At 47.4% G+C, this 12,222-nt stretch overlaps 1 protein-coding gene across 1 annotated transcript in view; it reads right to left on the reverse strand.

The window, feature by feature from the left end:
* LOC137371748 (carboxypeptidase inhibitor SmCI-like) overlaps positions 1 to 12,222 on the reverse strand; it is a 52,926-nt gene that overhangs the window by 20,830 nt on the left and 19,874 nt on the right. Inside the window, exon 3 of the mRNA XM_068034591.1 lies at positions 6,261 to 6,440. Coding sequence (XP_067890692.1) covers positions 6,261 to 6,440 — 180 coding nt within the window. The remainder of the gene's footprint in view (positions 1 to 6,260; positions 6,441 to 12,222) is intronic.

Consider the following 12,222-nt stretch of genomic DNA (forward strand, 5'->3'; position numbering starts at 1 on the left):
AGCATAATTGTTAGATTGGTTCTGGGTCACACTACTGCTTTCAAGGGGATGATATCACCAATGAAAACTGTTGACAAAATGCTTAGTCACATCTTTACACAAAAGGTAGCACAGTTATGTAATCGTTAATGTGTATAATGTCATTGCAGCACTAATTCTCTCTGATCCTGTTTTCTCTTGTTCTTTCTTTTTTTCTTTTGGGCCTCCTTATCTCGAGAGACAATGGATACGCGCCTGGAGGTGGTCAGTGGTTTGTGAAGCAGCGCCTGGAGTGGCTATAAAGGCCAATTCTGGAGTGACAGGCTCTTCCACAGGTGCTGCAGAGAAATTTGTTTGTTGGGGCTGTTGCACAGTTGGCTCTCCCCTTGCGCCTCTGTCTTTTTTCCTGCCAACTACTAAGTCTCTTCGACTCGCCACAATTTAGCCCTGTCTTTATGGCTGCCCGCCAGCTCTGGCGAATGCTGGCAACTGACTCCCACGACTTGTGATCAATGTCACACGATTTCATGTCGCGTTTGCAGACGTCTTTATAACGGAGACATGGACGGCCGGTGGGTCTGATACCAGTGGCGAGCTCGCTGTACAATGTGTCTTTGGGGATCCTGCCATCTTCCATGCGGCTCACATGGCCAAGCCATCTCAAGCGCCGCTGACTCAGTAGTGTGTATAAGCTGGGGGTGTTGGCCGCTTCAAGGACTTCTGTGTTGGAGATATAGTCCTGCCACCTGATGCCAAGTATTCTCCGAAGGCAGCGAAGATGGAATGAATTGAGACGTCGCTCTTGGCTGGCATACGTTGTCCAGGCCTCGCTGCCGTAGAGCAAGGTACTGAGGACACAGGCCTGATACACTCGGACTTTTGTGTTCCGTGTCAGTGCGCCATTTTCCCACACTCTCTTGGCCAGTCTGGACATAGCAGTGGAAGCCTTACCCAGGAGCTTGTTGATTTCTGCATCTAGAGACAGGTTACTGGTGATAGTTGAGCCTAGGTAGGTGAACTCTTGAACCACTTCCAGAGCGTGGTCGCCAATATTGATGGATGGAGCATTTCTGACATCCTGCCCCATGATGTTCGTTTTCTTGAGGCTGATGGTTAGGCCAAATTCATTGCAGGCAGACGCAAACCTGTCGATGAGACTCTGCAGGCATTCTTCAGTGTGAGATGTTAAAGCAGCATCGTCAGCAAAGAGGAGTTCTCTGATGAGGACTTTCCGTACTTTGGACTTCGCTCTTAGACGGGCAAGGTTGAACAACCTGCCCCCTGATCTTGTGTGGAGGAAAATTCCTTCTTCAGAGGATTTGAACGCATGTGAAAGCAGCAGGGAGAAGAAAATCCCAAAAAGTGTGGGTGCGAGAACACAGCCCTGTTTCACACCACTCAGGATAGGAAAGGGCTCTGATGAGGAGCCACCATGTTGAATTGTGCCTTTCATATTGTCATGGAATGAGGTGATGATACTTAGTAGCTTTGGTGGACATCCGATCTTTTCTAGTAGTCTGAAGAGACCACGTCTGCTGACGAGGTCAAAGGCTTTGGTGAGATCAATGAAAGCAATGTAGAGGGGCATCTGTTGTTCACGGCATTTCTCCTGTATCTGACGAAGGGAGAACAGCATGTCAATAGTCGATCTCTCTGCACGAAAGCCACACTGTGCCTCAGGGTAGACGCGCTCGGCCAGCTTCTGGAGCCTGTTCAGAGCGACTCGAGCAAAGACTTTCCCCACTATGCTGAGCAGGGAGATTCCACGGTAGTTGTTGCAGTCACCGCGGTCACCTTTGTTTTTATAGAGGGTGATGATGTTGGCATCGCGCATGTCCTGGGGTACTGCTCCCTCGTCCCAGCACAGGCATAGCAGTTCATGTAGTGCTGAGAGTATAGCAGGCTTGGCACTCTTGATTATTTCAGGGGTAATGCTGTCCTTCCCAGGGGCTTTTCCGCTGGCTAGGGAATCAATGGCATCACTGAGTTCCGATTTGGTTGGCTGTATGTCCAGCTCATCCATGACTGGTAGAGGCTGGGCTGCATTGAGGGCAGTCTCAGTGACAGCATTCTCCCTGGAGTACAGTTCTAGGTAGTGCTCAACCCAGCGGTCCATCTGTTTGCGTTGGTCAGTGATTATGTCCCCCGATTTAGATTTGAGGGGGGTGATCTTCTTGATGGTTGGCCCAAGAGCTCTCTTCATGCCATCATACATTCCTCTGATGTTTCCGGTGTCTGAGGCCAGCTGAATATGACTGCATAGGTGTTGCCAGTAGTCGTTTGCGCAACGCCTAGCTGTTCTTTGTGCAGTACTTCTGGCTGCTTTAAGTGCTGCGGATGTTAAATCGCTGGGGGCTTTCTTGTAGTTCAAGAGTGCAATGCGCTTCGCGGCTATGACAGGTTCCAGCTCTTCATTATGAGATTGAAACCAGTCTGCATTTCTCTTCGCACTTTTGCCGTAGGTGGTCAAAGCTGACTCATAGATGGCGTCTCTGATGTGGGCCCACTTGTTCTCAGCATCCCCTGTGGGAGTGTTTTGAAGGGCTGTTACAAGTGAATTTAGAAATTTTTGTAACAGCTGTGGGTGAGAAATTCTGCTCGTGTTGATGCGCGGGTGGCCCTTCTGCTTGGAATGATGCAACTTCTTTGGTCTGAGTCTAACCTTGCTGCACACCAGGGAGTGGTCGGTGTCGCAGTCCGCACTGTGGAAGCTGCGTGTGATTTGAACACTGTTTAAGGCGGCTCGCCTTGTGACAATGAGTTCTAGCTGGTGCCAACGACGTGATCTTGGGTGCCTCCATGAAACCTGGTGACAGGGTTTAGTGTGAAAGAACGAGTTGGTGATGCAGAGGTTATGATATGTACACAACTCAAGCAGTCTCTGCCCGTTCTCATTCATCCTTCCAACGCCATAGCGCCCAAGGCAGGAGGGCCATGAGTCATGGTCGGCCCCAACCCTGGCATTAAAGTCCCCCAGCAGGAATAGGTGTTCGGTGTTGGGGATGCTGCTAATGATGTTATGGAGTTGTTCATAGAACTGGTCTTTAGCTTCAGGTGCGGAGCAGAGTGTTGGAGCATAGATGCTGAGTAGGTGTACTGGACCAGAGGTGGTGAGCAGTCGGATGGACAGTATGCGTTCCGAGCCATTTGAGGGAGGCTCTATCATGCTGAGCAAGGAGTTTCTGATGGCGAAGCCCACTCCATGCTGTCTTGGTTCTTCAGGATCCCTGCCCTGCCAGAAGAAGGTGTAGTCTTGCTCTGCTAGAGAGCCACTCGCGGGGAGGCGAGTCTCCTGAAGTGCTGCAATGTCCACATTGAATCTACTGAGCTCGTTGTTAATGATGGCGGTCTTCCGAGAATCGTTGATTTGTGTAAGGTCTTCCGACAGGCCAGGACACATAGTTCTGACGTTCCAGCTTGCAAAGCGAAGGGCTGGTACCTTCTTTCCTTTTTTCATGTTGTTTGGTGCGGTGTATCAGTCCACCTTTCGGGCAATGACCCTGAGCTCCAAGCACCCATTGAAGCAGGCAGACTGTGGCGGGACAGAACCTTATTGACCGGGGGCTGCCCGGTTTGAGGCGGGCGGTAGCTGTCCAGTGAGGTGCAATGACCTCTCCCACCGACAAAGGCAACCCGTGGCGCCCAGTTTCTACGCCAATTTATCTGGACTTATAACCCGTAACTGCTGCCTTCCGTGTTGTTTTAGTCGCTGTGAGGCAACTATGGAGTGACCTCTCCATGGCGCATGCCTGGGCAAATTTATGGAGGTTGAGAGTTGCCCAGTCGTCAAAACCCCCCTCTCGGCCTTTCTGGTGGGGTCCAAAGGAGTGCAGGACACGACGTTTGGCACCAGTATGGCTGCAGGAACTGCCGGTAACATGCCAAAGGTGACACATGACCGCCTACGGGGTTCCGCTCCGGATTTTCTGTTAGGGTGAGGTGTTTACTGTATATTGTCTATTTAACCTTCTCTTTGTCTTAGGACACAAATCTTGAAAAACGATAGGTAACTTAAGCCTGGATCTCCGCCAATGGCATAATACAACTATATGTTATAAGGTGCACAAGAAGTGGTGCAGGAGGTGGTCAAAAGTCTACTACTGACTTTGGTTGGTTTTCTGAGGAAACAGAGTGATTTCCTCATTACCTTAGGGTGCAACTTAGGGTTCCCCATTCACCCTTATCATAAAGCCTTCATAAACATCCTCCCAGCAACTTAATTGAGTGCCAGGGACCGTTCCTTTGGTCCCCAGCAGCAGGCTTCTGTCACTTAACATTGTACTCACAATTGACAGCCAGCTGTCACTTCCCGCCAGTTTCAGGTGGGTGGGAGTTAAAATTGCCCTGGCCTCATGTTGCTGCAATCAGGCCTTCCGCCTCAATCCCTGCTGCCCAATTCCTGCCTCAAGTTAAAATCAGGGCTATAAATCTGGGTTCTAGAGCAATTCAAAGAACTTGCACTTTGCAATTTTATTTTACCTGCAATTTTTAATTTGTGTGACAGATCAGCATTTTCGATTGGCAATGTTGATCTTCGCACAAATTATGATGCAAAATATTTGCAAGGAAATTATTTGGTTGCAAAACATGAACATTGCTTAAAATAACAATTGTTACTAAGAAGGCTGCTTTCTCAATGAAGAATAGTGTTTGCAAAGGATGCAGCTTAGAAAATTCAACACTCCCAAACCATATGTTTCTGTCTATTAAAATCAATGATGCTAAACTAACGTGTGCAGGCCCACCATTCCTTGACCTATGCTTTCAAGAAGTGTCACTCCTCAAGCGGAGCACACAATCATGGAATCAGAGCTAAGAAAAGCAGCTGCAATTGCTACTAAGATTTGGGGCTGAATTTTGTACCCACGGTGGTAGTCCTGATGGCAGGCCAGAAAATCAATGGCAACCCCACCTTGGCCATTCGGGGGATGCCCTGTAGAGCATGGTTACCCGACCTGAACCTGACCGGGCCCGACGACATGTGTTGGTTTCGGGTCGGGTCGCTCTTCTGGGTCCGGCATTTGGACTCAGGTCGGGTGGGGCAAAGAGACAGCCAGGACATCAAGGTGGGAAACATGCATTTGGACTCAATACTAGTCTGCAGTGAGGGATTCCGTCCAAGGTAGAGCACAACCTCTTTAATATAATCAACTTCATTCCGGTGGTCGGGTCAGGTCGGGCGCGGGAAAAAAATCAAAGGACTCGGGCTGGGTCGGATGTGGTTCTGTCGGGCTTGCATCAGGTTTAAATTGCAGACCCGAGCAGGCCTTTAACACCCTGCCGCATTTTTTGGCGCTCAGGCAATTAACTGCCTGGCGCCAGAGCTACTGTACCTTTAAAAGATGGGAGCGAGCCTCCAAGAACTGCTGACCAATCGGAGGGCTGGCAACTCTCAGGCTCAGCAGCACCACTAGCAGTGGTGGCCACTGAAGGGACTGCAGCAGGCCTGGATCAGCCAGCATGGAGGCAGGCCCCAGCAGGGCAGGGGGGGGGGAGGGGGCGTTGGTGGTGGAGTTCAGTCGTGAGGGGAGGAGGGGTCTTCCCGAGTGAGTGGCCCTTGCTGTCGGGGGGCCCTCCATGTGCCACAGGGTGCCTGATCAGGAGGGTCCCCCCTCACCCGAGCCCACAAGAAGGCCCCCAGCCTTTACTGGCTGGCCTCCCCATGTGGCGGAGGGCCCCCCCTCCCCTCACCACTGGTAAAATGCCAGCAGCAGCAGGAGGCCCTTAAATGGCCCTTAATTGGTCAGTTAACGGCCTCAATTGGTCTCTGGGCAGGAAGGCCATCCTCAACCTTCTCCTCCACTGGTAAAATTCCATGGCATTGGGAAGGCAATGAGCACTCCATCCCTGCCTTCCTCCTTATTTTATTCCCCCCTCCCGCCCCACATCCCAGCCTATTCCTAGAGGGCTGGTAAAATCTAGCCCTGGGTTTGGTTAAATTCATTACCTTCATCAGCTATATTTATAACAGATTATCTCTTTATTTATTAGGGCACGGCATGCAAATTGGCTGCCATCTTTCTTACATTATAACAGAGATTTCTCATTTGACTGTAATATGCTTTAGGACGTTCTGAGGTAATGAAAGCTGCTATATAAATGCAAGTTCTTTCTTTCCTATAGCCCAAACAAAAAATATAAATGTAAAATATTTTAGGAAAGTATATTTGATGCATTGTCTTATACCTGTATAAGCTTTAACATTTTTGTGTATCCCGAACAATCACCAGATATGAAGAGAATAAGCTTGGAGTGAAATGATTCAGGATGAACTCACTTACATTTTGTTTTGTTGCATACATTCTGGCAATCCTTCTCAGTTCTGAAGTTGTTCTTGTTTCCAAGGCAACCTCCATAAATAAACTCCTCACACCTTTTTGTTTGCTTGTTATAGAAATACCGATAAAAAAGCCCTCGACATGGTCCACCATCAGCTTCCATACGGCAAGGGCTTCTTCGATCTGTTAAATGGATATATTTATATACTATTAATATCACAAAACAAAAGTTTCAAAGTTTTCTAGTAGTTTGTTTACACTCTATTTCACAGTAGCAACCAACAGTGAAGAGAATTAATTCCATTGGTGCTATCTACTATTCATTTTGGGTATCTGCATAGCAATTAAATTACTGTTTCAGAGAAGGGCAGCAGATGCATGGGACTACCATCACCTGCAAGTTCCCCTCCAAGTCACACACCGTACTGCTGTTCCTTCACTGTCACTGGATCAAAAACCTGAAACTCTCTCCCGAACAGCACTGTGAGTGTATCAACACCACGTGGACTGCCGCAGTTCAAAAAAGCACCAGCACCAACTCAACGGCAATTGGAAATGGGCAATAAATGCTGACACAGCCTCACAGCTCCAGCGACCCGGGTTCAGTTCTGGGTACTGCCTGTGCGAGTTTGCAAGTTCTCCCTGTGACCGTGTGGGTTTCTGCCGGGTGCTCCGGTTTCCTCCCACAGCCAAAGACTTGCAGGTTGATAGGTAAATTGGCCATTGTAAATTGCCCCTAGTGTAGGTAGGTGGTAGGAGAATGGCGGGGACGTGGTAGGGAATATGGCATTAATGCAGGATTAGTATAAGTGGGTGGTTGTTGGTCGGCACAGACTTGGTGGGCCGAAGGGCCTGTTTCAGTGCTGTATCTCTAAATAACAAAAATAACAAAATAACATCACTGTTCACATTCAGACTATCCACTGCAGATAGGCATATGTTCCTCCATTAAATTCAATCAAAAATATCTAATCACATTTACCAAAGCATATACTTTTTAAATACAAAAAAGGTAAATTAACATTTTAGTGCTGAAAAAGTTTCCTGTGTAGATCTTTCAAATGTTTTTGTGCTAAGAGATCACTTGGGACCACAGCAACATTTATACAGCATCTTCCACCTGAGACGCTTGAGAATGGTAAGGGAAAATAATGGACCAAAAGCTTAGTCAAAGAGGTGGGGTCTAAGAAGGGTCTTAAAGGAGGAGAGGGATTCAGAATTGCAGAGCATGAGGCCCAGGCAGTTGAAGGTGTGGCCACAATTGGTGGGATGAAGGTCGCTGCATTTAGTCATCCAGCTTTCCTATATATTAGCAATCAATTATATTGAATCTATGGATTCTGAAGGTAGGATTGGGGTTTATTCTTTCAAAATACAAATTGTCTAGCCTTTGGCCCTCCATTCACCACAATATTTTTGCAGCTACTTATTTGCTTAAGCTTACCCTCATATCCACACTAGATGCGATAGTCCCCGATAAAACCATTACTCTCACTCACCTTCGCCATTCCCCTAGTATAGCTCTCATCTCCGCTCTGTTAATCCAAAGGACGCAGACTTGAGCGAATATGGCGAACAACTGGTTTAGTCACAAACCCAGCAACTACATGCCAGTCTGTTTAACCTTGGTGGTGGAAAAGCTTTTAAAAACAATAATTCGGACAAAATTAACCATCAAATGGATAAGTGTGGATTAATTAAGGAAAGCCAGCATGGATTTGTTAAAGGCAAATCATGTTTAACTAACTTGATAAGAGTTTTTTTGATGAAATAACAGAGAGGGTTGATGAAGGTAATGTGATTGATGTGGTGTATATGGACTTCCAAAAGGCATTTGATAAAGTGCCACATAATAGACTATCCAGAAAAATTGAAGCTCATGGACTAATAGGGAAAATGGCAGCATGGATATGAAGTTGGTTGAGTGACAGGAACAGAGTAGTGGCGAACAGTTGTTTTCTGCCTGGAGGACGGTATACAGTCAGGTTCCTCAGAGGTCTGTGTTAGGACCTCTGTTTTTCTTGATATATATTAATGACCTATACTTGGGAGTACAGGGCACAATTTCAAAATGGGCAGATGACACAAACCTTGGACGTATTGTGAACTCTGAGGAGGACAGTGATAGACTTCAAGAGGACATAGAGAGGCTGGTTGAATGGGCGGACACGTGGCAGATGAAATTTAATGCAAAGAAGTGTGAAGTGATACATGTTGACAGGAAGAATAGGAGTGGCAATATAAACTAAAGGGTACAATTCTAACGGGAGTGTAGGAAGAGAGAGACCCAGGGGTATATGCGTACAAATCACAAAAGTTGGCAGTGCAGGTTGAGAATGCAGTTAAAAAGACACATGGATCTCGGGTTTTATAAATGGAGGCATAGAATAGAAAAGCAAGTAAGTTATGATGAACGTTTATAAAACACTAATTTGGCGTCAATTGGAGTACTGTGTCCAATTCTGGGCACCACACATTAGGAAGGATGTGAAGACTTTAGAAAGGGTGCAGAAAAGATTTACAAGAATACTTCCAGGGATAAGGGACTTCAGTTACATGGACAGACTGGAGAATCTGGGGTTCTTCTCCTTAGAAAAGAGAAGGGTGAGAGGAGATTTGGTAGAGGTGTTCAAAATCATGAAGTGTCTAGATAGAGAAGATAGAGAGAAACTGTTACCATTGGTGGAAACATTGAGATCAAGAGGGGGTTGCGAACCAGAGGACACTGAAATAAAGTAACTGGCAAAAGAAACAAGGGCGACATGAGGAAAACCTTTTTATGCAGCACGTGGTTAGTATTTGCAATGCACTGTCTGAGATTGTGTCTGGAACAGACACAAATGGCCTCCCTCTGTGTTGTAACTATTCTATGATTCCATGATTCTAGATCTGGCTTGACCACATAAAAATAGTACTGGGTCTTGCTCTCATCTGCCAAAACTTTATACTATTCCAGGATGATCCTAATTTCAAAGATAACCCCCTGGCTTCTTTTCTCTACTGCAAACCGTCTTCTTAAAGACTGTAATAAAAGCAAAATACTGCGGATGCTGGAAATCTGAAACAAAAACAAGAAATGCTGGATTCACTCAGCAGGTCTGGCAGCATCTGTAGAAAGAGAAGCAGAGTTAACGTTTCGGGTCAGTGACCGAAACGTTAACTCTGCTTCTCTTTCTACAGATGCTGCCAGACCTGCTGAGTGAATCCAGCATTTCTTGTTTTTGTTTCTTAAAGACTGTGTTTGCTGACAATGCAATCACTAGGTAGCGCAGTACTTGCACATGCGCAAATGTAGGCTCTTCAACTGGAACATCAATGTCTGCAACATTCAAGCAGCTGTCAGGATTAAAGATGGCACTGCTCAATTTATCACAGGAAATGCTTATGGCTAGATTCCAACAAACTAACCTTACATTAAGTTGGATGGAAGCCCAGTAATATGCTACTATGTAGTTCTTGGATACTAACTGTAATCCTTGGATCTATTTAATATTCCAGTAATCCTATTAAATACAAAAGGAATTTTATGATTGAATTTCCATTGTAAGATAATGAATTGTCATCCCGATCGAAAATCGGACAGAGCATAAAATGTGTTGCCAATTCGTTATTGTGATTTGTTTATATGACTGAGCAGGACTGATTTCACCCGAATGCAGCTCCTAGCTCCCGCCCCACTGGCCGCTCTCCCCCCCTCGGCAACTCGATTTCTCCCCCTCCTCCCCACTGGCCGCTTTCACCCCCTTCCTCAGCTGCTCACTCCAGACCTCGCTGCTCTCCCCCACTTCCCTGGCCGATTGTTCCCTGCTCTCCGGTCACTCGCTCTCTCCCCGCAACACTCCCCCAGCTGCTAACTCTAGGTCGCACCGCTTCCCTCCTCTTGCCCACTCGCTCCTATGTTTCATCAGTCTCCATGCTCCGCCCAAAGAAGCAAGGCGAGCCGCAAGGGGCGACGTAGGAGCGAGTGGCCGAGAGGAGGGAAGCGGCGCAGCCTGCAGCTAGCGGCTGGGGGTGGGGAAGCGGGGAGCGAGCGGCTGGAGAGCAGGGTGGCACAAAGCGAGGAACAATCAGCCAGGGGAGTGGGAGGGAGCAGCGAGGCCTGGAGCGAGTTGCCGAGGGGGGAGAGGTCTTGCCTCAAAGTCTCCCATTCAGCCGCTTCCTCCAGCTGAGTGTGGGGCTGGATACCCGATGACGCTTTATTGCGCATGTGCGAAGATGGACCAGGCGCAGATATGCGATGACGTTGGGGATGCACGATGATGCCCTCCCACGAACGCATACTTAGTCCTGGCAAGATGTAGCTGCGCATGTGCGCAGCTTGGCGCACTCAGATGACACCAGCGGGCTGCTTCATTGTCAGGAATCACTTTGCTTCTTAAACACCTCCTCCCTGTCTCCTCCACCCTTACGTCCAACAATAAGCACGTGGAGCTCATGGACCTCTTGGTCACTAAGATTGAGATCATCAAAACAGCTACCCATAATGCCTCCCTTCCTTCCACTAGCCCACTGGGCCAAGCTTCCTTTAAAGTTCACCTCTGCCCTAGCCCTGAAATCACACCTTGCTCTAGTTTCTCTCTTATCTCCTCTCATGCCTTCTCCGTGCTTATCTTGTCAATGAGACTCACCTTCTTCTCCCTTGACCTTATTCCCATTAACCTGCTGACCACCCAAGTTCCCTTCCTGGTTCCCATGTTAGCTGATATCGTTATCAGTTCTCTCATTCAGGTCCTGTTCCTCTCTCCTTTAAATTAGCCATCATCACCCCTCTCAAAAAAACAACTCTTAACCCCATTGTCCTTCAAAACTACCGCCCCATCTCCAACCTTCCTTTCCTCTCCAAGGCCCTTGAATGTGTTGTTGCCTCCAAAATCTGTACCCATCTTTCCCGGAACTCTATGTTTGAATCCCTCCAGTCAGGTTTCTGCTCCTGCCACAATACTGAACCAGCTCTTATCAAAGTCACAAATAACAATCCGAGAGACTGTGACAAAGTTCAACTTTCCTTTCTCGTCCTTCTCGACCTGTCTGCAGCCTTTGACACAGTTGACACCATCCTCCTCCAACGCCTCTACATCGTTGTCCAACTGGGTGGGACTTCATTTGCTTGGTTACATTCTTATCTATCTAATCGTAGCCAAAGAATCACTTGTAATGGCTTCTCTTCCAGCTCCTGCACCATTACCTCTGGTGTCTCCCAAGCATTTATCCTTGACCCCCTCCTATTTCTCATCTACACATTGCACCTCAGTGACATCATCTGAAAACACAACGTTAGTTTTCACATGTTTGCTGACAACAATCAGCTCAAGCTCACCATCACCTCTCTTGACTCCTCCGCTGTTGCTAAGTTATCAGACCACTTATCTGATACCCAATACTGGAGGAGCAGAAATTTCCTCCAATTCAATGTTGGGATGACAGAGCTACTGTCTCCAGTCCCCACCATGACTCCAATCCCAGCTACTGACTCCATCCCTCTCCCTGACAACTGGGGCTGAGTTAGACTGTTCGTCCACCTCCATAACATTGCCAGACTCTGCCCCTACCTCAGCTCATTTGCTGCTGAAACTCTCAATCATGCCTTTGATACCTCTAAACCTGACTATTTTAATGCACTCCTGGCCAACCTCCCACACTCTACTTTCCGTAAACTTGAGGTCATCCAAAACTCTGCTGCTTGTGTCCTAACCTATGCAAGTCCCATTCACCCATCACCCCTGTGCTCACTGACCTACATTGGCTCCTGGTCAAGCAATGCTTTAATTTTAAAATTCTCATCCTTGTTTTCAATTCCCTCCCTATCTCTGTAATTTCCTCCAAGCCCACAACCCTCTGAGACATAATCTGCGTTCATCTAATTCTGGCTGCTTGAGCACCCCAATTTTAATTGCTCCACCACTGCTAATCATGCCTTTAGCTGTCTAGACTCTAAGCTCTGGAAATCCCTCCCAAAACTTCTCTG

The sequence above is a fragment of the Heterodontus francisci genome, chromosome 7 (genome assembly GCF_036365525.1).
Source record: "Heterodontus francisci isolate sHetFra1 chromosome 7, sHetFra1.hap1, whole genome shotgun sequence".
Classification (NCBI taxonomy): domain Eukaryota; kingdom Metazoa; phylum Chordata; class Chondrichthyes; order Heterodontiformes; family Heterodontidae; genus Heterodontus; species Heterodontus francisci.